We start from the raw sequence: 27,957 nt of genomic DNA, 5'->3' as shown, positions 1-27,957 counted from the left end.
TTACAGGAGTGTGCTTCCACTCCCTGCACGGCAGCCCCGGGTGAGGCTCAAACTCATGATCCCTCGATCACGAGCTCGTCCCTCTATCTCTGAGCCACCGTGCCCCCCCCGAGTGTGATCGGATGACACGCTGGTCAGTGTTTCCCACACGTCCATTTTTTTACCTAACAAAAAATTTTTTAAATGAACATAAAGTTCAGCCAACTCAAGGTGGTTGTTAAAACCGAAATTCAATAACTGAAGGCTCTTTATATTGAGGGTTTACTCTGTATAGGTTGCTGGGTTACAGGAAACCATTTGGCTTGTCATTCTCTGCAGCCATCCGAAGGCAGCATTACATCATGTGAGTGAATGGTGGGTGTCTCCACCTACCACTGATCCTAAAAAAAATAAAAAAATAAAAAAAAGCAACCACTATCAAGTGCAACGTCTGTTCTTTATCAGTGTCTATCCTGCCCTTCTACACCACACCTTCCCTTACATTCCTCCATAATATTCATTCACCTGCTTAGCCTATCATGACTCCTTTCATCCTCAAAACACACACATACATCCTCTTCACTGCCCTACACACATACATACTTTTCATGGCCATATCTCTGCAGGAAAGGAAGCATTCTGGGGGTACTGATATAATCAGGCAGCCCTGCTGTCTCATTATAGTGTAAAAAACATCCCTTTCCTCCCTTCATACCCTAAGAAATGGGAGGATGGTGGGGAGTATGTGAAGGATAACTTCAGCCTACAGATCACCAGGTTCACATTCAGATAAACAGCAATGAATAATGAATTCCTAACACCACATACCAAAGACCAAATGGCATTATTTCAAAGTAAAGAGACATGACAAGTAAATGGAACTGAAATGGGAAAGGAAACGAAAAGTACAAGAAAGGGTAAATATGCAAGAAAGCAAAATTAAGAGACTATGAAAATAAACTAAGATATACCCCCTAGCCCCCCAAACGGAAGGGAATTGCAGAACTAAATGTTGCATTAAAGACACCTCAATCCCATAAGGGGTCGCCACAAACAAATCGCCTTCACATCACCCTGTCCTCTGCCATTTCACTACCCTGCTCCCAGCTCACACCCCCCTCTCTCATATACCTCTTCACTCCATCCCTCCACCTCATCCTTGGCCTCTCCCTCCATCTCCCCCTCTCCACCTCACTCACATACACTCTCCTCTTTAGTCTCTCACTCTCCACATGGCCAAACTACCTCAGTGTGCATCTCCTAACACTTTCTATCACATCAGCATCCACACCATAATGCTCCTTCACTTCCTAATTTGCCAGTCTGTCTCTCCATGTAACTCCACATGCTTCTCTCACATAACTCATTTCCACTGCTCTCACTCTGGACTTGTGTCCTTCCAACAAGGTCCAAGCTATCACAATACTGTTATGCAGCAACTTTTTTACTTCCATGCCCACTTCCCTGATTCTTATCACTGTTTTCAAAGAATTAGCAACCTTTCTTCCTTGTTGTACCCTTTCAAAAACTTCAACCTCCACACTTCCATCCTTACTCATCACGCTACCCAAGCACTTAAATGCACTCACGTTTTCCATTTCATCATCATCCAACTTCCCTGTACATCTAGTGACTTCATTTCTCTTGAAGACCATAACTTTATTCTTCCCTACATTTTCTTTTAGATTCTGTTTCTTACACACTCTCCCAAACTAATTCACCAAGCCTTGTAGTTCCCCTTCATCTTCACTTAACAATACAGTATTATCTGCAAACAACAGTACTGGAAAGGGAGTTTCCAAATGCTGCCCTCTCTCATTAGGGCCACTTCAACATCCACTGCCCTATCTTGTATCTCTTTCATAACCCCATCCATATACACCATGGAGGCATGACACATCCATGTTTCAATCCAACATTCAAAAAGAAAAATTCACTCAGTTCACTATCCACATGCACTGCAGCCTTGGCCCCCTCATACATACTCTTCACAGCATTCAACTTCCCATTTGCTCCATATATTCTTAATACTGTAGACAGATATATATATATATATATATATATATATATATATCCATCCATCCATCATCCAATCCTACGTTGCCCCATGAGGAGTGTAGGAGCCTGGGGCTAGGCAGTTGGTCCTGACATTTAAGATGAGAGTGACCAGCCTCTCAACCCTGAGTGGCATTACATGAGCAATAAACCCCAACCACTCCTTGGATATAAACCTTCACTGGCTCAATCCGATTGGAGCGCAATAATTACCCACTAAATCACCAGGTGCCAAAATTTGGTTATGTGGTTACCACCCAGCATAGTAAATGGTTTCCTGGTGTACAGGAAACCATTTGGCTTGTCACTCAGTGTAGAATCACCCACATACAGTATATGGGTGGTAGGTGGGGGTGCTCACCATCCACTCACTCGATGTAGTGCTGCTCTCGTGTGTCTGCCCTTTCCTCTCCTCCATCCTTCTTTCCGTCCATCCTCTTGTCTTACTTTCCTTCATTCTTTCCATGTCCATCTGCCTAAGGGTGGCTTTACACTCCCTCTTCTGTCTTTCTTTCCTTCATTCTTTCCTCTTCCTTCTGCCTGTGGGTGACTTTACACTGAGTGACAAGCCAAATGTTTTCCTGTACACCAGAAAACCATTTACTATGCTGGATGGTAACCATATAACCAAATTTGGTGCCTGGTGGTTTACTGAGTAATTACGGCGCTCCAATATGACTTAGCCGGTGAAGGTTTATATCCAAGGGGAGGTTGGGGTTTACTGCTCACGTAATGCCACTCAGGGATGAGCGAGGCTGGTCACTCTCATCTTAAATGTCAGGACCAACTTGCCTAGCCCTGGGCTCCTACACTCCTCATGGGGTAATGTAGGATTGGATGATGAATGAAAAAATATATATATACTGTATATATATATATATATATATATATATATATATATATATATATATATATATATATGTATTTATATATACAGTATATATATAGTATATGCATATATATATATATTTTTTTCATTCATATATATATACAGTACTGACTTGTAGCAGGAGATGAACACTAGAATATGGTGCTTGTTGCTAAAAAAGTCCTATGGAAAGGATGTACAACCAAACTATGGTCCTATTCTGCCACTGAGCTACATGAAGCGAGCTTCGAAATGACAAAATTCTGGGCTAGATTAAGGTAAAAGGTCTATGTACTACCTTATAATAGTTGAAAGATGCAAAGCCTAAGGACAAGACTACAGTAGTACTGAACATTTAAAGGTAGATAACCAACCTATACTGTACCTGGTAATTACATGACTGGAAACCTTTCAGCCACCTCTTCATGATGTGAAGTGATGTGTACATGTCTCAAGGTTGTCATTCTGACTGAAACCACAAGATCAACAAAAAAATAATTATAAAAAAAAAAAAATGTTATCAGATCATACAAAAAATACTGTAATAGGGCAATGTACAGATAAAAAGAAATGAAATACGTAGTAACCCTTTATGTTTGTATTTTATGGTATATTCATTAGTCAGCAAGTCTACACATCAGTCTACATTAGTCAACCTATCATATATAGGTAAAAATCGTGAATATATTGTTTTAAGAGATAAAATGCTACTGCTGTCATTATTCTGAGTCCATAAACATCATATATCCCAACAGGACATACTCAAGTTAACAATGAAATGCCAAACAATAAGCACAGTAAGTTAACGGAAACAATACACATGAGCCATTTACAGCAATAATAAAAATAGAAAACAACAAGCCATACACTTGAAAGACCCATAGATAATATGAATACAGTAAACTCTCACTTTACCATACACCGCTAGACCGGATATTGGATTTAACGGACACTTTAATGGCCCAAGACAAACCGTTGGACATACCAGATACTATCTATCTATCTATCTATAGGCCAGCGCCAGATACCATCCATTAAATGGGAAATCCATGTGAACCTACTGGTTAACTCTAGGCCCACTGAACATATTTGTATTTAACATACACTGTCAGTTATGTGAGGCATGTGATGCAGGCCTACCAGATCCTCCCCAAGTGCCAGGTGACTCAAAATGCAGTTGCCAATGCTTGCCCTTTTTTTTTTTTTTTTTTTTTTTTTTTTACCCAACTGGGCAGGACAAGGGTGTGAAATTATAGGTTGAATTAGTGTAAAATGGATATAGTTTTCAATTTTTCTACTAGAATATGCTATTTTACTGATTTTTTTTCATTATGTGCTTGAAATCCCACTTGGGGGGGGGGGAGACCATCGGATTTACCGGATTATTGGCTTTATTGGATCAGGCTTCCCCCAACATGACCCAGTATACAGAGGTTCTACTGTATTAGCAAATTTATACTATTTCTACACTTAATGAAATATAGTTTTCATGGGGAAAACATAAATACAACTTGTCACAGAAAAAAAACTGAGGTTACCCACTTTCAGACAAATAAATTTAAGATTTATATGAAGCTCAAAGAACTTATATGGAAGAATAAGTTATGTAAAGCAAAGACCTAATGGCAACGGTCAATACATATATCCCAACACCATCATCCCTGGACTTTTGACACACACTGTAACCAACATGCAATGCTTCTTTCTCTCTATACACAGACCATATCTCTAAGGTTTGACACAATACATTGTGTTCTTGATTGGTGGCATGGAACAATACTACTGTAATATAATTTGTACAAATACATGGTATTTAATACACCACATTAATTGTTATCAAAGGAGTTTCACAAGAAAAGCAGATTCATTTAACATGCACTGCCCTACTATAGTACAGTATTTAAATCTGACATAACTGTGCAGTGGCTCTCATTTGGTACTATGAGAGCTAGGCAGTGTGATAGTACAGTACAGTACAGTATGCAATACTGCAATATTCAGTTATACTTGTATACTGTATTCAGTATACCATTTTATTCATTTTCTATGATGCAACTTATGCCCTGCAGAAAATATTTAAAAGCTATAACTAAGATACGATAAACTGAACATAGTGCATAAAAAAATGTGTATTACCATAGTGCATGTATTACCATGGTGTATTCAAGAGGCTGAAACAGTATGCATTCTGGTGCATTTTTGTTTACATATCATTAGTGGATCATCTCCCTTTTCCATGAGCAATTTAACAGATTACTATTACTGCTGTCAGGCATATGCAGAGAAAATGTTAAGACACACAGTATTAGTTTATATTACTGAATATCTATTTTGTAAAAATCCTGAATATCAACTTCAGTTGTACTGTTAAATAAGTTTTATGATCAAATACATATTGACAAGAAAAAAAAAAAAAAATGTTAACTAAATCTCATCAGTTGTAGATAAAAACTAAGCTGCTTCTACTGGTTCCTTGTGCCTTGTTTCTGAGTTACCTTTTGTTTCCTCCTTGAGTGGTCCTTCACTGGTGGGTTCTGACAAAGCCACCACATGGTCCTGACCTCCCATTAGCGCTTGTGCTTCAGGGTTACCAGGAACCAGAAGACCCAAACCCTCATACCCTTCATATTTGGGACCTGGCAGTGTTACAAGTGGGTCATGACCTGCTTGGAGCTTTTGGGCTTCTGGACTACCAGGAACCAGGAGTCCCAACCCTTCATAGCCTTCATAGGAAGGCCCTGGTATGGCTTGGGTGTGATCTTTGTCTGCAGGTTTTAGAGGAATGGGATTATTATGGCCTCTATTTAGGTGGGCTGCTAATCCTCCAGGGCCACCTCCAGCATTACCAAAATATGAGTGGCTTGCAGCTTGTGATGTCATCTCAATAATCTCCCTCCAAGTCATTCCCTCACAACCATCTTCAGATGGACAGTAGCTAAATCGCTGTCTGAAAGGTGAGGATGTGAGAATGGAGATATTGAAAATGAATGCACATGATGTGAAAATGATGAAGAGAGTTCGATCCATGACCCTAGAAACAAACTTCCACTCCTCAACCAGGTTCTGCTTGACAGTCGTCTTTTTAGCAGCCTTCTCCTCCCGGTTCAGAATACCGGCAATGGTCTCAAGGGCAGACACTGCACGTCGCTGGAATGGGTCTGGAATATACATAGGTATATAGAGCAAACCTGTGAAAAATCAATGGATTGTGAGACAGAAAGAATTAAATAAAAATTATCATTATAATGATCCTAATTAAGTTTCCACATTTTCATAAAATAAGGAGATCCACAACATGAATCTTTGATCTCACTGGGAACATGGACCACAGGTAGTCTCCCACGGCTCTCACGTGGATGCTTACAACAGAAATATTGGGCAGTGAGGTTGCCATTTCCCTAAACCAATACAAAAAGAGGGAATTTCCAGCCCTACATTCATGCCTTTTTAAATTATATTTTATGAGAGGATGATGTGGAGAGCATTCTTTCTCCACTATCCTTATGGATAATAATAATGAAACTTTAATCATCATCATCATTATCTGGACCTCCTTTCACACCGTAGGGCAGGGTGTGGAGTAGCAATGTTCAAACAGCCTAAGTTTGCCCAATTCAATGGGCCATGCTTCCATTTACTCATCATTCAAGCCCATGGAATCCTGGCTCCAAAAGATAGGCCAAAAAAAATTTCACCACATTCTGTAGCTTCACGTATACTTATCTGATCGAGTCAATCCGAATGCTGTCATGTTAAAATGGGGGGGCCTAATCCCTGGTTATGTGCTTCGCACAAAATTCATCCAGCCAGCTTGGTCTCTTGTCAGTTCCTTAGCCTCATCAACTTCCATACCTCTCTTCCTAACACACTCATCTACCATGGTCTACCTCACCTCCTCCCTTCTTCATATTCACTCAGATATACCTTTTTCACCACTCTATTGTCATCCATTCACTCCACATGACCAAACCATCTCAGTACACTATCTTCAGTTCTGGTGTCCACATCTTCCACAATCCACATCTTTCATGAATCACATTATTCCATATCTTATCCACTCTCTGTACTCCACATATATTCCACAGCAGTCCCATCTCTACTGCTCTTACTCTTGACTTTTTGTTTTCATGCCACTTTAATATTACAGTAATAATAATAAAAATAATAATTATGTTAATGAAAATAATGACCTATCATCTAGTCCTATATTGCCCCAAAAGGAGCTCTGGGGCTCGCAGGTAAGCCACTAACTCTAGACATGTAGGGTGAGAGTTACCATTTGCAATTCCCAAGTGACATCACATGAGTAATTAACTCCAACCATCCCCTAGATGTTAACCTTTATTGGCCATATCTGGTTACAGCACTTTAACCCACTAGATAACCAGGCATCCACCTGTGCTGTATATGGTTATATGACTATGCAGTGAAAGGTTTCCTGGACTACAAGAAACCATCTGACGTGTCACCCAGTGGTGAGTCATCTGACTTTAGCTTTACTGAGTGAGTGAATGGTTACAGCCCCCACCTACCACAAAATAATAACAACAATATTATTAATAATAATTTTAATTGCAGTAGGTGGGGGCACTCACCATCCACTCACATGATGTAGTGCTGCTTTGAGTGTCTGCCCTTCCACCCTTTCCCTTCAGTCTTTCCTTCATTCTTTCCTCTTCCTTCTGCCTACAGTTGACTTTACACGTCCTCTTCTGTCTCTCTTTCCTTCATTCTTTCCTCTTCCTTCTGTCTCTGGGTGATTCTACACTGAGTGACAAGCCAAATGGTTTCCTGTACACCTGGAAACCATTTACTATGCTGGGTGGTAACCATATAACGAAATTAGGGCGCCTGGTGGTTTAGTGAGTAATTAAGGTGCTCCAATCGGACTGAGCCGGTGCAGGTTTATATCCAAGGGGTGACTGGGGTTTACTGCTCACATTATGCCACTCAGGGATGAGTGAGGCTGGTCACTCTCATCTTAAATGTCAGGACCAACTTGCCTAGCCCCAGGCTCCTACACTCCTCATGGGGCAACATAGGATTGGATGATGGATGGATGAATGAATAATTTTAATAATCATCATCATTTCAAGCCTACTTCCCCTTACATGTATCAGATCTAATAATAAGAAACAGAGGTTCTGATGCAGGATAATACCAACAAAACACATTAATTAGCACTGAAAACAGTAGCAGCCATTCCTATAGTAATATACCATCTCTGGGCTCAGAGCCACAACATTTTGGATCATTCACAGGTAGCAGGCTAGTCCACAGCCCTGGTAGCATCATAAATGACCAAAGAACTTCTGACCACCTCCAGAATCTGAACCACAGTATACTAATGCAATGCTTTCTCTGACATGAGAAGTCTTCTAAATTCTCAGCTCTGCTCCACATGTGTAATACATACCACACTATGTCCTTTACCTGACTGATAAGGGATTATTCCCCTGAGCTAGACCTAGATAGATCATACAGCCCTGCTAGAGTTACAGGAGAGTGCTACCCCTCCCGGCGAAGGCAGCTACCCAGGTGGGGCGTGAACTCTCGACCTTGTAATCTCTAGTCCAGCGCTCCACCACTTAACCACCCCACTGCCCTTTTATCTGACTGAGTCACTCTTTCAATTTATTAAACAGGTGCAGTCCTTGTCATGTGTATCTCAAGGCAAACCTTTTCCATTTATTTTTATCTATGGTCAGTTCTTCTGCATCTCAAACTTCCATATCTCACTTTCTCACAGTTCTTTCCTCTGCCTACCAACTCACCACTCAATTCCCCATATTCCATCTTCTCATAGGACTTTTTCATCTCCTCCTTCTTGAGCTTCTTGACATCATGCTGTTCCTGAGGCTGCACAGTAAACAACCTCACCAAACTGCCATTCACATCCACTGCCTTTTCCATTGGATCCTCAGGCTCCACTTTTGGTACAATATGGTTGTCATCCTGAAAAAGTGGATGCTTGGTAAAACTGTTCACACTCTATTTATCTATCAATTGCCAGACATCTTAATCCCGTAAGGGGTGGCCACAAACAAATAACCTGCACATCACCCTGTCCCCTGCCATTTCACTACCATGCTCCCAGCTCACAGCCCCCTCTCTCAAATACCTCTCCACTCCATCCCTCCATCCCATCCTTGGCCTCCCCCTCCCTCTTCTCCCTTCCACCTTACTCACATACACTCCCCTTATTTGTTTCTCACTCTCCATCCTCTCCACATGGCCAAACCACCTCAATGTATTTCTCCTAACACTATCACATCAACATCCACACCACAACACTCCTTCACTTCCTCATTTCTCAGTCTGTCTCTCCATGTAACTCCACATGCTCCTCTCAGATAACTCATTTCCAGTGCTCTCACTCTTGACTCGTGTCCTTCCATCATGGTCCAAGCTTCACTTCCATACACTAGAGTTGGTATCACAATACTGTCATGCAGCAACTTTTTTACTTCTGTGCTCACTTCCCTGTTTCTTATCACTGCTTTCAAAGAACCAGCAACCTTTCTTCCTTGTTGTAAATTTTCAAGCACTTAAACCCTCCAAACTTCCATCCTTATTCATCACACTACCACCCAAGTACTGAAATGTACTCACATTTTCCATTTCCTTATCATCCAACCTCCCAGTACATCCAGTGATTTCATTTCTCTCCAAGACCATAACTTTACTCTTCCCTACAGTCACCGTTAGATTCCGTTTCTTACACACTCTTCCAAACTCATTCATCAAACCTTGTAGTTCCCCTTCGTCTTCACTTAACAATGCAGTATCACCTGCAAACAACAGTACAGCGAGTTTCCAAATACAGTACTACTCTTTCTCACTAAAGGCACTCCAACATCCACTGCCCTACCTTGTATTTCCATTATATGCCCATCCATATACAGACTGAACAACCATGGAGATATGACACATCCATATTAAAAAAAAGAAAAAAAAATCACTATCAACATGCACTGCAGCCTTAGCCCCCTCATACGTACTCTTCATGGCATTTAACAACTTCCCATTTACTCCATATATTGTTAATATTTTCCACATTCCTTGTCCATCCACCCTGTCACATGCTTCCTCCAAATCCATGAAGGCCACATACAACTTCTTTCCCTTCTTTAGAAACTTTTCCACTAAAGACCTAAGAATGAATATCTGGTCTCACAACCTCTTCCCTTCCTAAAACCTCCTGTTCTTCACCAATTAATTCCTCTGTCATTTCCCTAACTCTGTCAATAAGTATCCTACCATATAGTTTTCCTATTACATTAAGAAGTCAAATGCCCCTATAATTACCACACACTTCTTTTCCCCCTTCTCCTTTGTTCAGAGGAATTATTATACCTGAATTCCAATCCTCCGGGACTCTACCTTTCTCCCAGGCCAGTCTACACATCTTCCATATCCATTCTACTACTACCTCTCCCCCATGCTTCAGCAGTTCACCACACACTTCATCAATTCCTGGAGCTTTCCCCATTTTGACTTTCTTCATTCCTTCCACTACTTCTATCCTGCTTTCTTCCTCTCTTCTTACCTCCCTCCTTCTCCCAGCTATTCCCCAGCCACTTATATTCGCAATACTTTCATTCTCTACATTTAACAGTTCCTTAAAGTGTTCTCTCCATCTGCTCACTTTTTCTTCCTTCTCCACTAGCAATCTACCATTTTTATCTTTCACTCCACAACTACTTTCTTTGTCATTTTGTCTTACTCTCTTTACCTCTTTCCATAACATTTTCTTACATTCCCTCCACTGTACACTCAAATTCTTTCCAAATTCCTCATCCACTCTCTTCTTACTCTCTCTTACTAATCTTTTCACCTCTCTCTTACTCTCTACATTAAACTCTCTCTTCCGTCTCTCAACTTCCTCGACGCTCCTGCTTTCCATCCTTTTACTATATGCTTTCTTCTTTTGTGCCACAACTTGTCTCACCTCTTCACTCCACCATGCAGCTCCTTGTGCCCCCTTTCGTCTTCTCTTCACCCCACACACCACCTCACATGCTGCACAGATTTCTTTTGTGAATATCTTGCACACGCCTTCCACCTCTCCCATTTGCTCCAAATCATATTTACCTAATTGCTCCTCAACTTCTCACTACATTCTGCCTTTTTTCCCTCCTCTTGCAGCCTTTCTACCCTCCTTGTATGGACTACTTTCTCCTGTTCTTCCCTCCTTCTATTCCTCCATTGCATTTGAACCTTGACTTTCACCACCACTAAGTGGTGGTCAGAAAGTCCACTCCCCCAACCTCTGTATGCTCTTGCCTCCATTACACACCTTCTCATTCTGTCATCCATACACACATAAGCAATCATTTTCTTCCATTCATTTAGTTCACCACCCACCCATCTCATCATTCGGCATGTATACCTGTGGATCATTTTGTGCCTAAAATGGGTATTGGCTATCACCAACTCCCTCCCCACACATATGTCCACTAGAGCACTGTCATTCTTGTTCACTTCTGCAGGTACATCCCACTCACCAACTACTCCATCCACCCTCACATTCCCTACTTTTCCATTCATATCTCCAATCAAAAACACTCTCTCATTTCTTTCAAACTTTTCCATGCACACTTCCACACTTGCCCAGAGCTCTTCTTTCGCTCTACTTGCACGATCTTGCATTGGCACACACACATACACAGTCGCCTACATTTGTAGTCATACTCCCAATCTTACCCACACAATCCTTGAGCCAACTGATCCTTACTCTTTTATATTCTCCTTCCATCTCTTGCACACAACAATACATACTTCTTCTTTTGCCCTCTCATTCTCACCTACTCCTGCACATTTACCCCATCCATACTCCCACTTTCTCCCACTCTCACCTCTCCATTTTGTCTCAGTTCACTTTTGAACCCTCAAGCACCTGGATGATCTCTCTCTCTTTCACCTCATCATTTGCACTCTTTACATACCATGTCGCAATCCGTACCATGTACTTTGTTTTGTCCTTAGTCCTCACCTGTTGGTCAGTCCTGGAACACGTGTTCACACTGAATACCCTCAGTATTCATCACATCACCCACTAACACTATTTACTATGTACAATACTGGGACAATATGTTACTACCAAGGTTCAAACACACACATACACACAGTACTGATATTCACTACACCAATATTCACAGACAAATGCTCATCAAAAACAGTACAGTATTCACCACATAATTATCAATATTCATTGCACATCAACAATAGTCACACAGATTAATTTCTCCTATATTACAGACTCAAGTTCAGATTACTGGGCCACAGATGCATTTGCAATGCCAATATGTAGCCTCCATTTTTTTTTTTTTTTTTTTTTTTTTTTTTTTTGATGCCTAAAGGCATCCTCCATTCATAAAATACTTATAACAATTGGATTTAAAATTGACAGGATTAAATGTATGTGGGAAGCAACTCCCAGGAAGTGAATTCCACAGAGTAGTAGTTCTGGGGATAAATGAATTTTGAGAAGCAGAGGTTCTGCATTGTGTGGGAGAGAGTGTGAGTTCATGGGCGCTCCCAGCTGCCCAAGTATTTTGGGAGAAAATGTGATGGGAAGGCACAATTGAAGCCAGGTCGTTAGGGCACTTATGGTAAAAATATCGATATAATAGTGCTAAAGAAGCAACATCTCTACGTACTCCATCAAGGAGAAACACTAGAATGGCAACATGGACCCAAAGAAGCCCTTGTCTTTTAAAGCCTGACACCAAGTAAACTTAAGCTAAATGCAGGGAAGTTAATCTTCAGCTAGTTCAGAATGAGGTTTATAGGGATGAGGGGAAAATATCTCTCCTACAGCACTCAGCCATGACAAATCAGGTTTCTGGAATTGGCATTCTCAACAACTTCCTCTGACACAGCAGGCTGTTACTTCAGCCAATGTTTGGAGGTGATGTAAAATGTGTGACAAGCCAAACCATATTTTTTATATACAACTCACTCAGATGCAGGGAGCACAGGAGGGAACTTGATTTTTTATATATTGTTTCCATGGTTTTTGTTTTGCCACAGGGTAATGCATGTGTCTATGCCAGTTTCCAGCAGAGATGAAAGGAAGAGAGAGACACTCACGAGCCTATTGCATAGCTGTTATGTACTTTACAACCTGAGATGTGTCACAACAGAAAAGCAACTATAGTTATGAAGGCTTGGCAGTTAATGGGCTGCTTTTGGATGACTAAGCCTGATACATCTTTCAAGACAACACTGACTGGCAGGTTTGCAAACAAAAGTGCAGGTGTCATAATGATACTGTATGAACTTCCTATCCAAATTCAACCTGTTCTTGGATACCTTATATCACTCATAACATAAAAAAAAAACTCATCACCATCAACACTATCATAGTTAGTATGCTCTGTTCACTTAAACTTGGCCCAAAATTGTCATCTTTCCATCTTGAATGGTGAACTATACCGAGATTTACACTAGAATACAATGCTAGTCACAGAAGAGTGCTATGAAAAGGATGTAGAGCCATAGTATCATCTTACTCTACCACTGAGTTACACTAAATATGCTGCCAAAGGATAGAAACCTGGTCCAAGTTTAAGTGAATGGGCCATACTTACTCTTCTCAGCAGCAATGCTCACAATATTAATGATTCAATTATCACTAATACTCACACCGATGTCCCACGCTTCCCTCACGATTCTTGGAATACGCACAAGGATCATTCTAGCGACGAACAGTGTCCCCACCCTGCCGGATTATGGATTAGATGGGTAGTTTGAGAGACTGGGAATGGAAACTGATGAGGCCCTCACAGTCAGAATTAGGATTCACTCAACTGACCACTGGCTTTTAGGTATCATGTTACAAAAGATCGGACAAGTGGTATGTTGAATATTTTAAAGACATAATTTCTTACATTTTGAGGCATACCTCTTAACAGACTAAGGAGCCCATTTCAAGAATAGAGATAAATATACTAAAAGATTAATGAATGTACTTCAAAAGTAAATGGAACATACTTCAGCAAAATAAAGGGCATACACAGTATTTTATCATCATCATCATCATTGTAACCCTATTTCTCACTCAAAAAGGCAGTGGATAAGAGCCAGAAATAGGAATGAAATCACAACACAGTAGTAGGAAAATCATTAACAGTGTGACTGGTGAAACAGACCACACATAACCTGATCATCTGTACAACAGACATTCTACTATTTAAAAAAAAAAAAAAAAAAAAAAAAAACTTTAAAATGCACTTCACAAATGCATATGGGATACAACCATTCTCTCAGCTACTGAATTAACAGAAATGCAACCTTAGGGATGTACAGCGCATCATTAACAAACTTCATCCATCCATATATAGCTATACTTTGTCAGTAGTTTTGCTTCTTTAACACCCATACCACACTTATTGGTAATCACATTTACTAACCCATATCTAGCCATCTTGTTTTTGGCTGTTCACACCTCCTTTCACCTTGAACCTCATTCATGAAGAACACACCTTGTTTTCCTCACATATTTTATACCTGTCTTTCTATAAGACTATAGCATATTATACCAAAGTGATGAGGCAGTAAAGAGTAAGGAGTTAGAAAGGCATGACCATAATGAAGGAGAAGCACAATGATGATACAGGGAAGAATCAGAATCAAATGAGCTAAATGAGAAATGAGAAGTATAATGAGGATGCTGCAGGGGCACACCAAGAAATTTTCTAAGGGGGAGGCCCCGTAGGGAGGGGAGGTCAGGTAATCCAATAATTACAGGGAGGTCACATGCAGGTTTAGAGTCAGGGAGCTGCTGGCTCATGTGTTACTCTTTGTTTGTACTGTACCTGCCAATTTTTCATGTTTTGCTGTTATCAAAATAAATATATATAAATTTTTAAAGGACCGAGAGAGCTAAGGGGGGGGGCCTGGGCCCGGTGGCTTCCCCCCTGGGTGTGTCCCTGGGATGCTGTAGGAACAAGGGTGAGGAATCAAAAGAGTATGGGCAAAACAAGAAAGTGATGAGCATAGTGAGGATACTGTAGTGTTGAGAGTAAGGAATTGGGGTGAGATTCTGGAACATACTTACAAGTGATTTCCTTTCACAATTGTGATATCTTTTCCCAGGAAGCACTCTACAAGAAAATGAGCATGTAAAGTTGTACCCTGTCTCTTGTTCTTCCTATGAAGCCAAATCTTGGATAGGACAAGAAAACTGTCGTACATTTGGAATTTTGTCTCAGCAAGAAGTGATAAAAGAAGAGTGCAGAATTTCAAGTTACCCTCATTCTTCCTGAATTAACAAATCAAAGTTACAACATGGAATCCTTCATAATTATGTTCAAGAACCCCAACCCAGAAAGGCATGAGCAAAATAAGAGAATAAGAAATTCCCTGATAAATGGGGAGGGTTGCTGTCAGGAAGAACATCAGGTCATAAAAAACAGCCAAAACTGCAGGACTGAGCTGCATGGCTAAGAATGGTCAAACACACTGACCCCACATAGAAGTGGGAGATGTTGATAAAAAATGAAAGAAAGAAAAGAAGTGAACAAGCCACAGTGATAAGTGAGGAGAGACCTAAAATGAGACAGTGAGAAGCATTGTGAGCATACTGCAGTGATGAAGAATGAGAAGCATTATGATCATACTGTTGTGATAAGAGAGATGAAAGAAGTAGAATGAACATACCTGATGAAATGGGGGACCTGGTAGCCTCGCATACCCATAACATTGAGGTTGAGCACTGAGACAGAAAACACGATGTTCAGGGTGATCATGGTAATACATGCACCATAGTACACACCTGTGGTACAAACAAATGGCAATATTAGAAATGTTTGCATTTACACAAACAGAATTATTACTGACCTGCATAAACTCAGCATCATTATACAAACTTCTATACACATAACATGATTAAATACATACACACAGCAGCATATATATCTGCACACACACACACACACACACACACACACACACACACACAATGCATACAGCTATGTAGATTTCACTGCATCAGAGGGTACATATTATGTTACTGAGGAGTGCCCCAGATCTGCTTAAATATAACAACAAAGCAATATTTAAGCTTAGGTAAAATCTGTATGTGTAAACAGACAAGAAATTACTGTTACTTATTTTGTTACCTGTCATACAAGTTTTAATGCTGTTTTCTCCTGCTTCTGCTTCTAACCTGCTAAGATTAATTGTGAGTGAAAGATATTATGTTGCACCATAATGAAAAATGCTGGATACAAATGTAACTGTGATTGTATAGTCAATAAGTTTATCCACTGTATTTATCTATCTACTGTATTTTGTGATTGCATATTCTAGTGTGTGTGTGTGTGTGTGTGTGTGTGTGCAAATTATATACTACAGTACTACATTGCATTGTATGAGTACAGTCCTTCCTCCAATTTTGTGAGAATATGGTCGACAAAAACCCTCGCAAAATCAAAATACGCAAAATTGAAACAATAAAATATATAAATTACAAGCAAATTGGTCGACATCACCCCAAGGTAAGCACTTTTTCCCACTCTTTCTCTCGACTCTACCTCTTAATTTTACGATGATAAATGAAACAAACATGAACCTGCATTCTACCATCAAATTGAGCACCTCCATAGTTCTTTGCTGCTTGCTTGATTTGTTCACTGTTCTTTAAAATCATTCTCACTGTTGATTCACCAATACCAAACTCCCGACCAATGGCAGAGTTACCTTTACCTGCTTTTTTCCTTACAATCATTTTCAATTTGGTCTCCAAACTTATTTTCTTGTTCTTCTTACCCGTTGGCGCCATGATAACACTCGTGCAAGGTTAGACTGCTGGGATATTGCGAGGAGCACCACGAAATTGTGAGGGTCAGTGACATTGGTTGGGCATAGATGCAAACAAACGTGGCGGGGCAGCAGACCACTGAACTAGGAGGCGCAGTACACCCAGTGAACCATGACATCACTACTCCGCGTGGCAAAGTAGGGCGGAAAGACTACTCTCCCGCCACTTGACCTCACAAAGTGTGTGATCGCTCGCAAAGTTCATAAATGTTAAAAAATACATGACTTTTGAAACTACTTCGCAAAATTGGTGAATCATAAAGTTAAAATTCGCAAAGTTGAAGGATGTACTGTATATACCTATTAACACTACTCCATCACTACCATCTCTTCTACATACATACAGCTATAGTAAGTCTCCATTAAAGTAACATTTTTGTTTTTTTCTACAGAATCTATGCTGTCACAAAAAAATAAAAAACTGCCTATCAAAATTCTAATGGCAGCCTACTTATAAAGCTGATTTGACAATTCACCCAATATCCAATAAGGTCCTGGCTGGATGGAAGTTCTTGAGATGCTACAGAAAACATCCCTGATTTACAAAGAGGACTGGTGCTGGGGAAGGAAGAACCTTTCTGTGGTGACACTGAAATAACTGGGTGTCTCCATTGCCCGTTATACAAGTCCCTTCATTCCCACCCAATCCCCCAAAAGGAGGATGATGGACTAGAGGAGACGGGCAGTTTCAGCCTGCAGTCCACAGTGTTCACATTCAGATATGCTTGAGGTCACAACAAAAATGGCGAAGGCTGTCTGTACTGTACAATAAAAAATATCACCAGTAAACATACCAGCGAGAGGTAACTTTTCTGTGGGAGGCAGCTTCTCTGTCATGGCCATCAAGAACACCATCATGGCCAACATAGAATTGATTCCCAGCCCCACCTTCTCTCCAGACTCAGAGGGCAGTGAGAATACCATAAGAGCTGTGGCAAGTGGGGGAAAATTAGAAACTGTTCAAATAATTTGCTACTGTGCTCTCAACCATGGCATTTGAGCTAGCTTTATGTTGCTGCACTGGCTTATTTAAAGCCATGATACTATCCCATTTCCAGTATGCATATTAGCACTTATGGCAAAAGAAGTGTCCCTCAGCTGCATCTGATGGTATCCAGAATAATTGCAATACAGTACCACACCAATGTAATTAAGATAAAGTTTATGGATCATCAAAACTAAAGGGACAAATTAGCTACTTAACTATGAGGTCTCTTTCCTAACCCAAATTGAACTTCTTGGTAGTACAGTACTGTAGTAACAAAAAACATGTACTGTAAAATGAAAGGGTTACTGATGGTGGTTCGAACCCCTTCTTTATTAGAGGTCTTACCAATGCAGAACAACAAGCAGAGCAATGGTTCATAAAACTTTACTTCATTCCCCCTTTGGAACCTCAAAATCCCTGTGGATCTCTTTCAGTTTTCCCCATAAATATAACCTAATAATAATAATAATAATAATAATAATAATAATAATAATAATAATAATAATAACCATCCTCATCATCATCTTCATTATTATCATCATCATCATCATCATCATCATTCACTCTCATCTTAAATGTCAAGACCAACTTGCCTAGCCCCAAGCTCCTACGCTCCTCATGGGGCAATGTAGGATTGGATGATGGATGGATGGATCGTCATCATCATCATCTAATCCAGTGTTGCCCCATGAGGAACGTAGGAGTCCGGGGCTAGGCAAGTTGGTCCTGACATTTAAGATGAGAGGGACCAGCCTCACTCATTGCTGAGTGGCATTACATGAGAAATAAACCCCAACCACTCCTTGGATATAAACCTACACCAGCACAATCTGATTGGAGCACCCTAATTACCCACTAAACTAACAGGCACCATAATTTGGTTATTTGTTCCCACCCAGCATAGAAAATGGTTTCCTGGTGTAGAGGAAACCATTTGGCTTGTCACTCAGTGTAGAGTCACCCATAGACAGAAGGTGGTACAGTAATAATAATAATAACAACAATACAGTAATAACAATGAAAAGCTTAACTATTTTTCAAAGCATGAAATAACATTGTTACAATTTAACTCCTGACAATCTATGTCACTGTGACATCAATAATGATCGTAGAAACATCATGAATCAATTTAAAACCTATAATAAGAGAATTTCATTATTTCATTATAATTTGGCTTGCAGCAAACACAAATCAGTGGGCAAGATGCAAGTTCATAGGTCCTACTGCTCAGTGGAAAAGTTGGCATTGCTGCAGCACAGTATTTGTGTTATAACAATTATACAGATTTTGAAATCCTTGAACAAAATCATATTACATTTAAAATTTCACAGACTCTACAAAATAAGACCCCTGAAATTCTTGTTGTAGATACCTGGGGGTCCATAAACCTCAGGCTAAGAACCACTGAAGAAGCAAAAGACAAATTAAAAATAAAAAGCCACCATACTGAAGCAGTTAAATATAGGGTTATCTCACTTCATTGTTACCCCAACTGTTTGTGCACCTCACCGCAAATATTAATGAGGATGCCAGGCATGAGGAAGAAGAAGAGGGAGAAGATGGTTCGTCTCTGGATCTGAATGGAGTAGATGATGGCTGCAGAGATGGGTTAGAATTAGATGGGATTACATTACAGTAATTTTTCTTCCTAGAATTCAGTAAAGGACTTATATACATCATACTCTGTTTGCATTTTTCTTTACTAATCTCAAATATTTCTTATTCACATTTGAATCTCTTCTCTTTGCATCCACCCTGACTAGTTCTTTTTCTTCTTTTTGTTGCTTTTTCAACCTCCCCATCCCACTAAACTGCAGCTTTCTATCTAGTTGCTTTTACTGCAGGACCAAAAACAATTTAGTGTTCCTAATGACACTCCCTGCATGCACTCCACAAGTTTTCCACATCTATATACTCTTAATTCATTCATCCTAACCCCTCCACTATCTTAAGCTCAAAGTCATCATCCACTGCTTACTTTCTCAGCTTCTCCACTTCCAGTACTGTATTTCTCTGAGTACAGGCTATTGTACTCAACAACAATAATAATCAACATATCATTTTTTATTTTATGTCTGTTTTCCAAGCAGCATGTAACAGAATGGTTCACTTGGTATTACTCCTCCACCTTACCCTACTCTGTGATAGTGTTCTAATAATGTCTTTCTAAGACCACCACCTCATTTCATGTCTTCTTTGATCTACCTCTCCATTAGCAGCCCAGTAACTATATTTCTGCACCTCCTAAAAAAAAAAAAAAAAAAAAAAAAAAAAAAGTACAGTAACTCACTGGACATAGGGTGGCGGCAGCAAGGGTTATGGCGGTCCTCCATTTTAGAAAAGAAGTCCTCAAGGAAGAACTCAGGATTCTGGCTGTACTCTGACAGATCTGCTGGTCCTTGGTGCAGCTGGATCTGCATGAATAAAGTAACAGTAAAAATAACAATAATAGTAACCAGTCTCAAACATGACAGAGGTAACAGTCAGACACAACAAAGATCAAAGTAACAGTAGTAGTCAGCCCTATACATAATAACAGTAATGATAATGGTCATCAGTCTCATAAAATATTAATAACACTAACGGATATGGAGGTTAAATGGGCGTAAAGAGTAACAATAAGCGGTTGGCCGTAATATGCAAAATACTGTTAGTAACCACTGTCAGTTCCATTTAAGAAAATGATGATGATAACATCCAGGGTGATTAAAAGAGGTCAATGATAATAGCCACTATAGTCCAACATAAAAGTAACAGTAATACTGTACTCATGGTCAGCGCCCTATAAGATAATGTGAACCTGATAAATGGAGAGGATCTAGAAAAAAAACACACACACACACACACACAAACTGGGGGCAAAAAATGAGAAGGGGACAAAATCTATTACAAAAATAAATATGAATAATCTGGTAAAACAAACCTACATAAAAAAGATAAGTGAATAAGTGGATAAATGAAATACCATCAGGTAAAAAAAATTTATGAGAATTACATAAGATTAACGAGCCAACCATTAGGTAAGAGCAACATTAGGGAACACACACCTGCTGATTATCAAAGGTCCATGAAGCAAAGGTAAGTTCACAGGTCTGCTGGTCAAAGGGATACCACTGGACGTCCATGATACAGATAGAACTGAGGACAGCATGGCTGGTCAGTTCCACTTCACCGCTGTAGTGAATGATGGCATTCGTGTTGATGATCCCGCCTTCGTAGTCTGGGGAGGCTCTGTTTGGGGAGAGTGAACCCTTTAGTTGTTATATGTAAACTTTGTATTTTATTCTGGCTAACATCCATACAGACAGATGCAAGGACGGCATGGCTGGTTGACCCTACCTCACTGTTGTAGTAGTAGTAGTAGTAGTTGTTCCCCAGGCAGTCTGGCCGAACAGCCCCAAGTCCCTTAGGAGGGCCATGGCCAAGACCGGGCTTTCCCACAGAGCTCTCAAAGAGTGTACTGTATGTTGTGTTGTTGGCGTAGGTGACTGTGTGCAATGCAGTCTTCCATAATGTGCTTAATAGTATGGGATGCTGTGTTGCATCCTGGACAGGCATCAGCAACGGAGTCATCCAGCCTCTTCTGGTAGCTTAAGAGGGCTGGATAGTGCCCACATCTCTGCCTGGCCAGGTGGACCCTGTCCTCACGAGGAAGATAGGATTCAGAAGGGTGGATGTCAGGAGGTCATGCATGCAGCTGTGTGTTGTCTTTAAGTGACTGAATGTAGCGGTGAGTGTTCTGAGTGTGGATATGCTTCTGGAAGCTGGTCTGAGGTGGGCGAGGGGGGAGAGATGACAGTATTGTGTATGGTATCATGTGCTGGGTGTTGTTTTCATGTTCCTTGGTGTGGGTGGATGTGCTGCCATGTAATATAGCGGATGATGTGGGTTTGGGGAGGCTGCAGCAAGAAACTGGATGCCTCTCATGTCTAGGTGATCCTTGACTTTGAGGACTTTGGTTTCTTGATGTAGGTGGTCTGTGGGTGTAGTAGCTGTGCAGCCTGTGATTTTTTTAGGGTCTTGTTCAGTATGGTCTGTAGAGTGTTGTATTGTGTTTTGGTGAGATTAGGAGCCCAGGCAGGGCTTGCATAATTCATCACTGAACGTATGTATTGTTTGTATACTGTGGTGGTGGTTTCTTTGTTGTGTCCGAATGTTGTATGGGCAAGTGACCTCAAGGCATTGAGTCTTGGTGTTATTTTATTTTTAATGTTTGTGATGTGTTGTTTAAATGACACTGATGTACAGTATTGTATGTTACACCAAGGATTTTGTGTGCGTGTGTGTGTGTGTGTGTGTGTGTGTGTGTGTGTGTTAAGGGAGTGTTGTTTATGGTGAGGTGTGAGATGTGACTGTGTTCTGCTGTCCAGTTTGTGAGAAGGGTCACTGTAGATTTGGCTGGGGCTATTTTTAGCCTCTTTGTGGTGAACCATTCGTGTAGTGTGTAGAGTTAAGGTTGGATGATGTGTACAGCTGTTTGCATTTTGGTGCGTACATGTAAGTGTTATATCATCTGCATAGGAAGCTATGTGTATCCGTGGTGTGTGGGGTGTGGGTATGTCGTGCATGTATAGGTTAAAGAGTGTAGGGGACAAAACAGATCCTTGGGGGACACCATTTGTGAAGTTTCTGATGTTAGAAGACTGACCGGCAAATGTTACATGTGTACATCTGCCTGCTAAGTAGTTTGCCAGCCATCTTTTTGTGTTATTGTGCATGTTTGTGTTGAGTATTTCATTTGTGAGGTTGTGGTGGGGGATGGCATCAAAAGCTTTGCTGATGTCTAGTGTGATTAGGAGTGTTCTGTGTGGTGGCCTAGCTGAATTCATGCCATCGAAAACTCTCTCTGTAAGGTCTGTAAGAAGGGTGTTTGTGGAGTGTAGTGGCCTAGAGCCATGTTGTGATTGAGCTAAGGGGAATGTGATGTGTGACTAGTTGTAGTACCAGTCGTTCAATGACTTTAGAGGGGGTGCAGAGGAGTGTGATGGGACGGTGTGAGGAGGGTAACGCAGGGTCTTTGTTGAGTTTAGGGATAGTGATGATAATGCCATGCTTCCAGATGTTGGGTATTATGTTGTGTGAGTAGCTGTAGTTTGACATGTTGGTGAGTGCTTGTATGCCCTGTGGTCCAAGGTGTTTAAGGTGAATGTTGCTTATGGTGTCTGGTCCACAGGCAGATGAGTGCTTGAGGTTGTTAATGATGTGTTTCGTCTGGTTGTAAGTGAAAGGTGCGTAGTCTAGGTCTGTGGGGAACTGTCTCTTACGTTGGATGATACATCGGTCTTCAGGATGGGGGTTTAGATGGCTGACTTGAGAAAAGTGATTGATGAGAGTGTTTGCTTGTTGTCTGTTTGAGGGTATGGTGTCTGTTGTTATGATGGCAGCATGTGATTGTGTGGTGTTGCTGTTGGAAAGTGTGATGCTGTTTAATGTTTTGTAGAGTTTGTTGATGTTTGTTTTGTGGTCAAGTGTTTGGAGGTAATTTTCCCAGTTTAGTGTTTGCTGTTCTGATATTTTATTGTTTATTTGAGTGTTGAGTTCTTGTATTTGTTGTATGGTGTCTTGTGTATGGGGTGTTGGGAAGTGTCGCAGTGTGTACCGTTGTCTGATGAGGCCTTGAATTTCTGGTGTGAAGTTGGGGTTGTGTCTCTTTCTGTTGCCTCTAGATATGTGTCTTTTGTCTGCGTTTTGTATAGCTGTATTGAAAGTGTGCACAGTGATGTTGATGTTTATGATGGGTGTACTATTTAGTGTTTCGAAATGTTCTGTTTCAGTTACAAAGGCCTCTCAGTTGGCTCTCTTATAATTAGTGTATGTGTGTTTGTGGCCAGCTGGGGTGATTCTGGTTTTGGTAGTGATGATGACTGGGAGGTGATCAGAACCTAGGGTTTTGACCACTCTCCATGATGTAGTGGGGGCGAGGTTTGGGGAGCAGCAGGTGATGTCTGGGGATGATGGGAGGAAGAGGGCTTGGTGTGGGATATAGGTATGTTGGTCTAGATTGTTCACTGTTGAAGTAGATGATGGTGTTTGTGTTGATGATCCACCTTTGTAGTTTGGGGCAGCTCTGATTAGTCATTCCCTTCAGCAGTGTAACAGGAGCTTTGCATTTAATCCTGGCTAACATCACATTATTCTATTCAGCTAAGGGCTAATGGTGGTCTTGTGGTTGTAACAGGAAAATGATAATGATGATGACGATAATGACAACAATGTTGATGTATTTCACATACATATGAAAGGACTCACTTGATGTAGTGCTGCCTACTTCTTTCTTAGCCTTTGTCATTCTTTTTCTGTGCCTCCCCTCCTCTCTTCCTATTTCTCGCATCTTTCCTTTCACTTCTTATTGCTTTTCTTTCCTTTACAGGTGGCTTTACATTGAGTGACAAGCCAAATGGTTTCCTGTAAGCCAAGAAACCATTTACAAGGCTGGGTGGTAACCATATAACCAAACCATACGTGCTCCCTACGTGTCAACAAGTGGGTTGGTGGAGGGTTAGTGCCCCTCCTCTTAAAACAAATAACTCAAAGTCAAATGGCCACCCCTTAAGGGATTATGGTGTCTGGCAATAGATAGATAGATAGAAATAAACTTCATAACTTAGAAGTTCTTGAGAAGGGAATATATAAGCTTCATAACTCACAATACATGTTCTGGAAAATACATAGGTCCAAGTTCCAAAATCTATGTGTTCTGGAGAAACGATTGAATAATCTCCATAACTTACCTGTTCTGCAAAATAGGACAAATAGGTACATAAATTACCCTGTAAGTATTACTGATATAGTTAGCTTCATAACTTATGTGTTCTTGATAGTACATGAACTTCAGAACTTATGTGGTCGGGAAAATGGAAAAGAATATGCTGCATAATCCAAGTGTTCTAGAAAATAAATTGCATCACTTAGGTGTTCTAGAAAATCAATAATTTCCATACCTTATATGATCTGGAGAGAGAGAATATCATTACTGGACTTACATACACATACACGAAAATGAAAAATAAAACTCATAACTTATGTGTTCTGGAGAATAAGCAAGATACCAAACTCAAAACTTACGTGTTCTGGAGGATAATGTCAGGATACCAGATGTCTTGGTAAGGGACCCTAATGGTGGTTAGGCCACCATAATCAGCCGGGTCCCACTTCAGGTAATCGTCCATCCACTTCATGATAAGCTCAGAGTTGGTCAAAATGGCCTGCCGCTTTGTGTCCTGTAAGAGGTGTGATGGTGAGTGGTGGTAGAGTCAATTCACTCAAATATGATAAGGATCCCTGACTCCATTCAGCTTAGTCAATAGTATGTAGCTAGATTGAGGATTTAACTTGGCTAATGACCCAGGAGATTCATTGCTACCTCATAACTAGGCTCAATGAATTTCATGCAACTACAACATGACAACCACAACATACTGTGCTAATGAAGTTGTGAGCATGGCCCAGTTCTGTCAGATGAATACAAACTGACTTGTGGGTAGGGATGAGATGGGGTTATTGTACTCCACCACCTCAACCTCAACCTGGATGTGGGGGGTGGCTGTGTAAGTGCGTGGATGCGGGTGTGACAGTGTGTGTAGTGGGTGGGAGTTGACCATAAAACATCTGTTCACTTCTTATGCATATTTTCTAAAATGTTATATGGATAATACACTATATCCATTTACTCATCATGGAAGCCTCCTTTAAAACAAAAAGCAGAAGTAGAATGGGCCAAGTTATCATTGTGGAAGTACTGTATCTGATCTGATATATATATATATATATATATATATATATATATATATATATATATATATATATATATATATATATATATATATATATATATATATATATATATATATATATATCAACCTCTGAGACTAACCACTTCGAGCAAATTGAAGAGTGACAACTCAAAGAACACGTAGGTCATCTTGCCCACAGTATCGATGGGTCTGATGTGCTTGTTGTAGTTGCTGAAGAGGGCAACGAAGAGGTTGTGTTCACTCCTGGTGAGGTTGGAGTTGTTGTTGCTGTTGTTGCGGCCGTCCCCCATGAAGGAAGGGTTGAATCCGAATGAGTTGCCAGCCCCTTTGATGTAGGGTGGCAAAGCTGGTGGGGGAGAAGGAAAGGGAGGTTAGTGAGCTGTGTTGTGAAGAGTCGGAGAGATGGCTGAGACTGGGAACAGATAGGTAGGATAAACAGCAATGACAGCAACGTAGAACTGGAAAGAGAGTGAGATAAATCGAGAAAAAACGAGAGAAATGGAAGCAAAATGAAAGAAATGGGGAAAAAGGTATTGGTGTTACTGGGTTCATTGTTGTGGCCAAACCCCATAAAGGAAGGATTCATCCCACCTACTTTGACAGCCCCTTTGATGCTGGGTAGCAAAGTTGGAGGAGGAGACACAGTGGATAGTGGGGGAGAGATGAGAACTAAAAAGGGAGGAAAACATCTCTGACACTGGACGGTAGGGCTGGAGGGGGAAAACGAGGCATGGTTAATGGAGGAGAGATGAAGATGACTGGGAGACTAAGAACTTGAAGTGCCTTTGACAAGGGACGGCAAGGGTGAGGGAAGTAACAGAGGAGTGGTTAATGTAGGAGAGATGGAGAAATGGCTGGGAGGTTGAGAACTAGACAGGGAAGACTGCACCTTGAATACAGGGTGGCAGGGGTGGCACACGAGAAGGAAAGGGTGGTTAGTGAGCTGGGGTGTGGACGAAAGATGAAGAGATAGGTTAGACTGGGAAGCAGAGAGGAAGAAGAGATAGAGGAATAAGTGGATGAAAGCCATGCTCACTCCTACAGAGGTAACACCTTTGTTGTAGGGTGACAGGGGTGATGGGGGAGGGGAGGGCGGTTAGTGAGCAGGGGTGAAGAGAGGAATTTAATGGTAGACAGGAGAAACAGAAAGGGAATAGAAATAGTAATATGGAAGAGTATGAATAGCAAGGAGGCAAAGGGTGATCACTACTGAGTCGGAAACATATTTTTAATATGAATGTCTCCATAATAGATAATCATTACTCTACAGTTAGTTTGCTCATACCTGACAGAGATTTGTATCCCCTTTTAGCCAAATACTCGTTATTTAATGGCAGAATAAGAATAAGATTGACTCTATCGGATACGTTTATGTGAGACTACAGAACGTGGTGAGTGTTTTTGGCGTATCAGACAGAGCCAGGATTCCGGGGGGCTTGAATGATAAGTGAATGGAAACGTGGCCCATTGGAGTGGGCAAATTTGGGCTGTTTGGACATTGTTACTCCACACCCTACCCTAGGGTGGGAAAAGAGGTCTGGATGATGATTATGATGATGAATAAGAAAATAATACATCCATATACAATTTCCTTAGCATTTCTTCATACCAAAATATTTTACCAAACAATCTCCTATACCGGTTCATCATTCGATATGGATAAGTAGTTTTCAATCTGGTGAAAGTAAACTTTATGTAGTGAGCAGGGATGTGGCGGGGGGATGATGAGATGGCTGACAAACTCGAAATAAAAAGGAAGACAGGAACGAAAGAGGATGAACGTATTGTACACGTGAGAAGGCAGAAAGAGGAAAGAGGCAGTGATGGAAAGGAAAAATGGAGAAGAAAGCTGAAAAGGCAAGCGGTAGACAAGTCAGAGTGAAGGGGAGTCGGAGGAATCACAGAGGAGAGAAAAATGACAAATGTAGGCTACCAGTGCTGTATATGAGAGAAGGGTAGAATGGATTCTGGTGATCTTCAAAGTGAACATTGATGATAATACGAAATACCATTCTCTCTCTCTGTATATATATATATATATATATATATATATATATATATATATATATATATATATATATATATATATATATATATATATGAAGGTGTTAAGGTGTTCCTCACACTATCCTTAGGTAGGAAAAGAGGTCTATATGATGACGATGATAATCCATACACAAAGCTGTACTCACCAGAATACTCTGACCTCGTTGGGGATTTGGGTAAAAAATAACATTCTAAAGGTGAAATCAATGACAAATATGATTATATTAATAAAATACAGATATAACACAGACACTGGAAAACTGCAAAATTAAAGTACCCGCCCCAAAACTACGATATTAAATACTGTTAACTTACCAGCCAGAAGACACAAAAGGACACCCCACAGATGCAATGAGGACCCCATGTTGGATCCTTTACTTCACAATGTACACACAATTTTCTTTTCTGTCTCTAGCTCCCGTCCTTCATTGTCTCCTACA

The 27,957-nt window shown here is 40.6% G+C and overlaps 1 protein-coding gene across 1 annotated transcript; it reads right to left on the bottom strand.

The window, feature by feature from the left end:
- Window positions 1-27,881, bottom strand: LOC145416761 (neuronal acetylcholine receptor subunit alpha-9-like). The gene is made up of 12 exons (XM_080285684.1): window positions 27,833-27,881; window positions 25,591-25,817; window positions 24,783-24,937; window positions 20,765-20,948; window positions 20,008-20,131; window positions 19,227-19,313; window positions 17,524-17,658; window positions 15,569-15,683; window positions 13,553-13,628; window positions 8,677-8,857; window positions 5,398-6,060; window positions 1-164 (listed from the first exon to the last, which is right to left on the bottom strand). The coding sequence occupies exons 1-12, from the start codon at window positions 27,879-27,881 to the stop codon at window positions 1-3; spliced, it is 2,160 nt and encodes a 719-aa protein (XP_080141810.1).
- Window positions 27,882-27,957: the final 76 nt, after the last annotated feature.

Source organism: Coenobita brevimanus, chromosome 107, assembly GCF_032717465.1.
Source record: "Coenobita brevimanus isolate Jiangsu-jjx chromosome 107, ASM3271746v2, whole genome shotgun sequence".
Taxonomy (NCBI): domain Eukaryota; kingdom Metazoa; phylum Arthropoda; class Malacostraca; order Decapoda; family Coenobitidae; genus Coenobita; species Coenobita brevimanus.
Note: the sequence above shows the minus strand (reverse complement) of the source record. Positions and strands in the feature narration are given on the sequence as shown.

Bases quoted from the DNA above. Each gene is read 5' to 3' on its own strand.
- LOC145416761 (XM_080285684.1), bottom strand. From the start codon at position 27,881: ATGGGGTCCTCATTGCATCTGTGGGGTGTCCTTTTGTGTCTTCTGGCT. The intron at 25,818-27,832 runs GTAAGTTAACAG...CTCCCCCACCAG, and splicing joins CCTTTTGTGTCTTCTGGCTG to CTTTGCCACCCTACATCAAA. The intron at 17,659-19,226 runs GTGAGGTGCACA...CACTTGCCACAG, and splicing joins CATCCTCATTAATATTTGCG to CTCTTATGGTATTCTCACTG.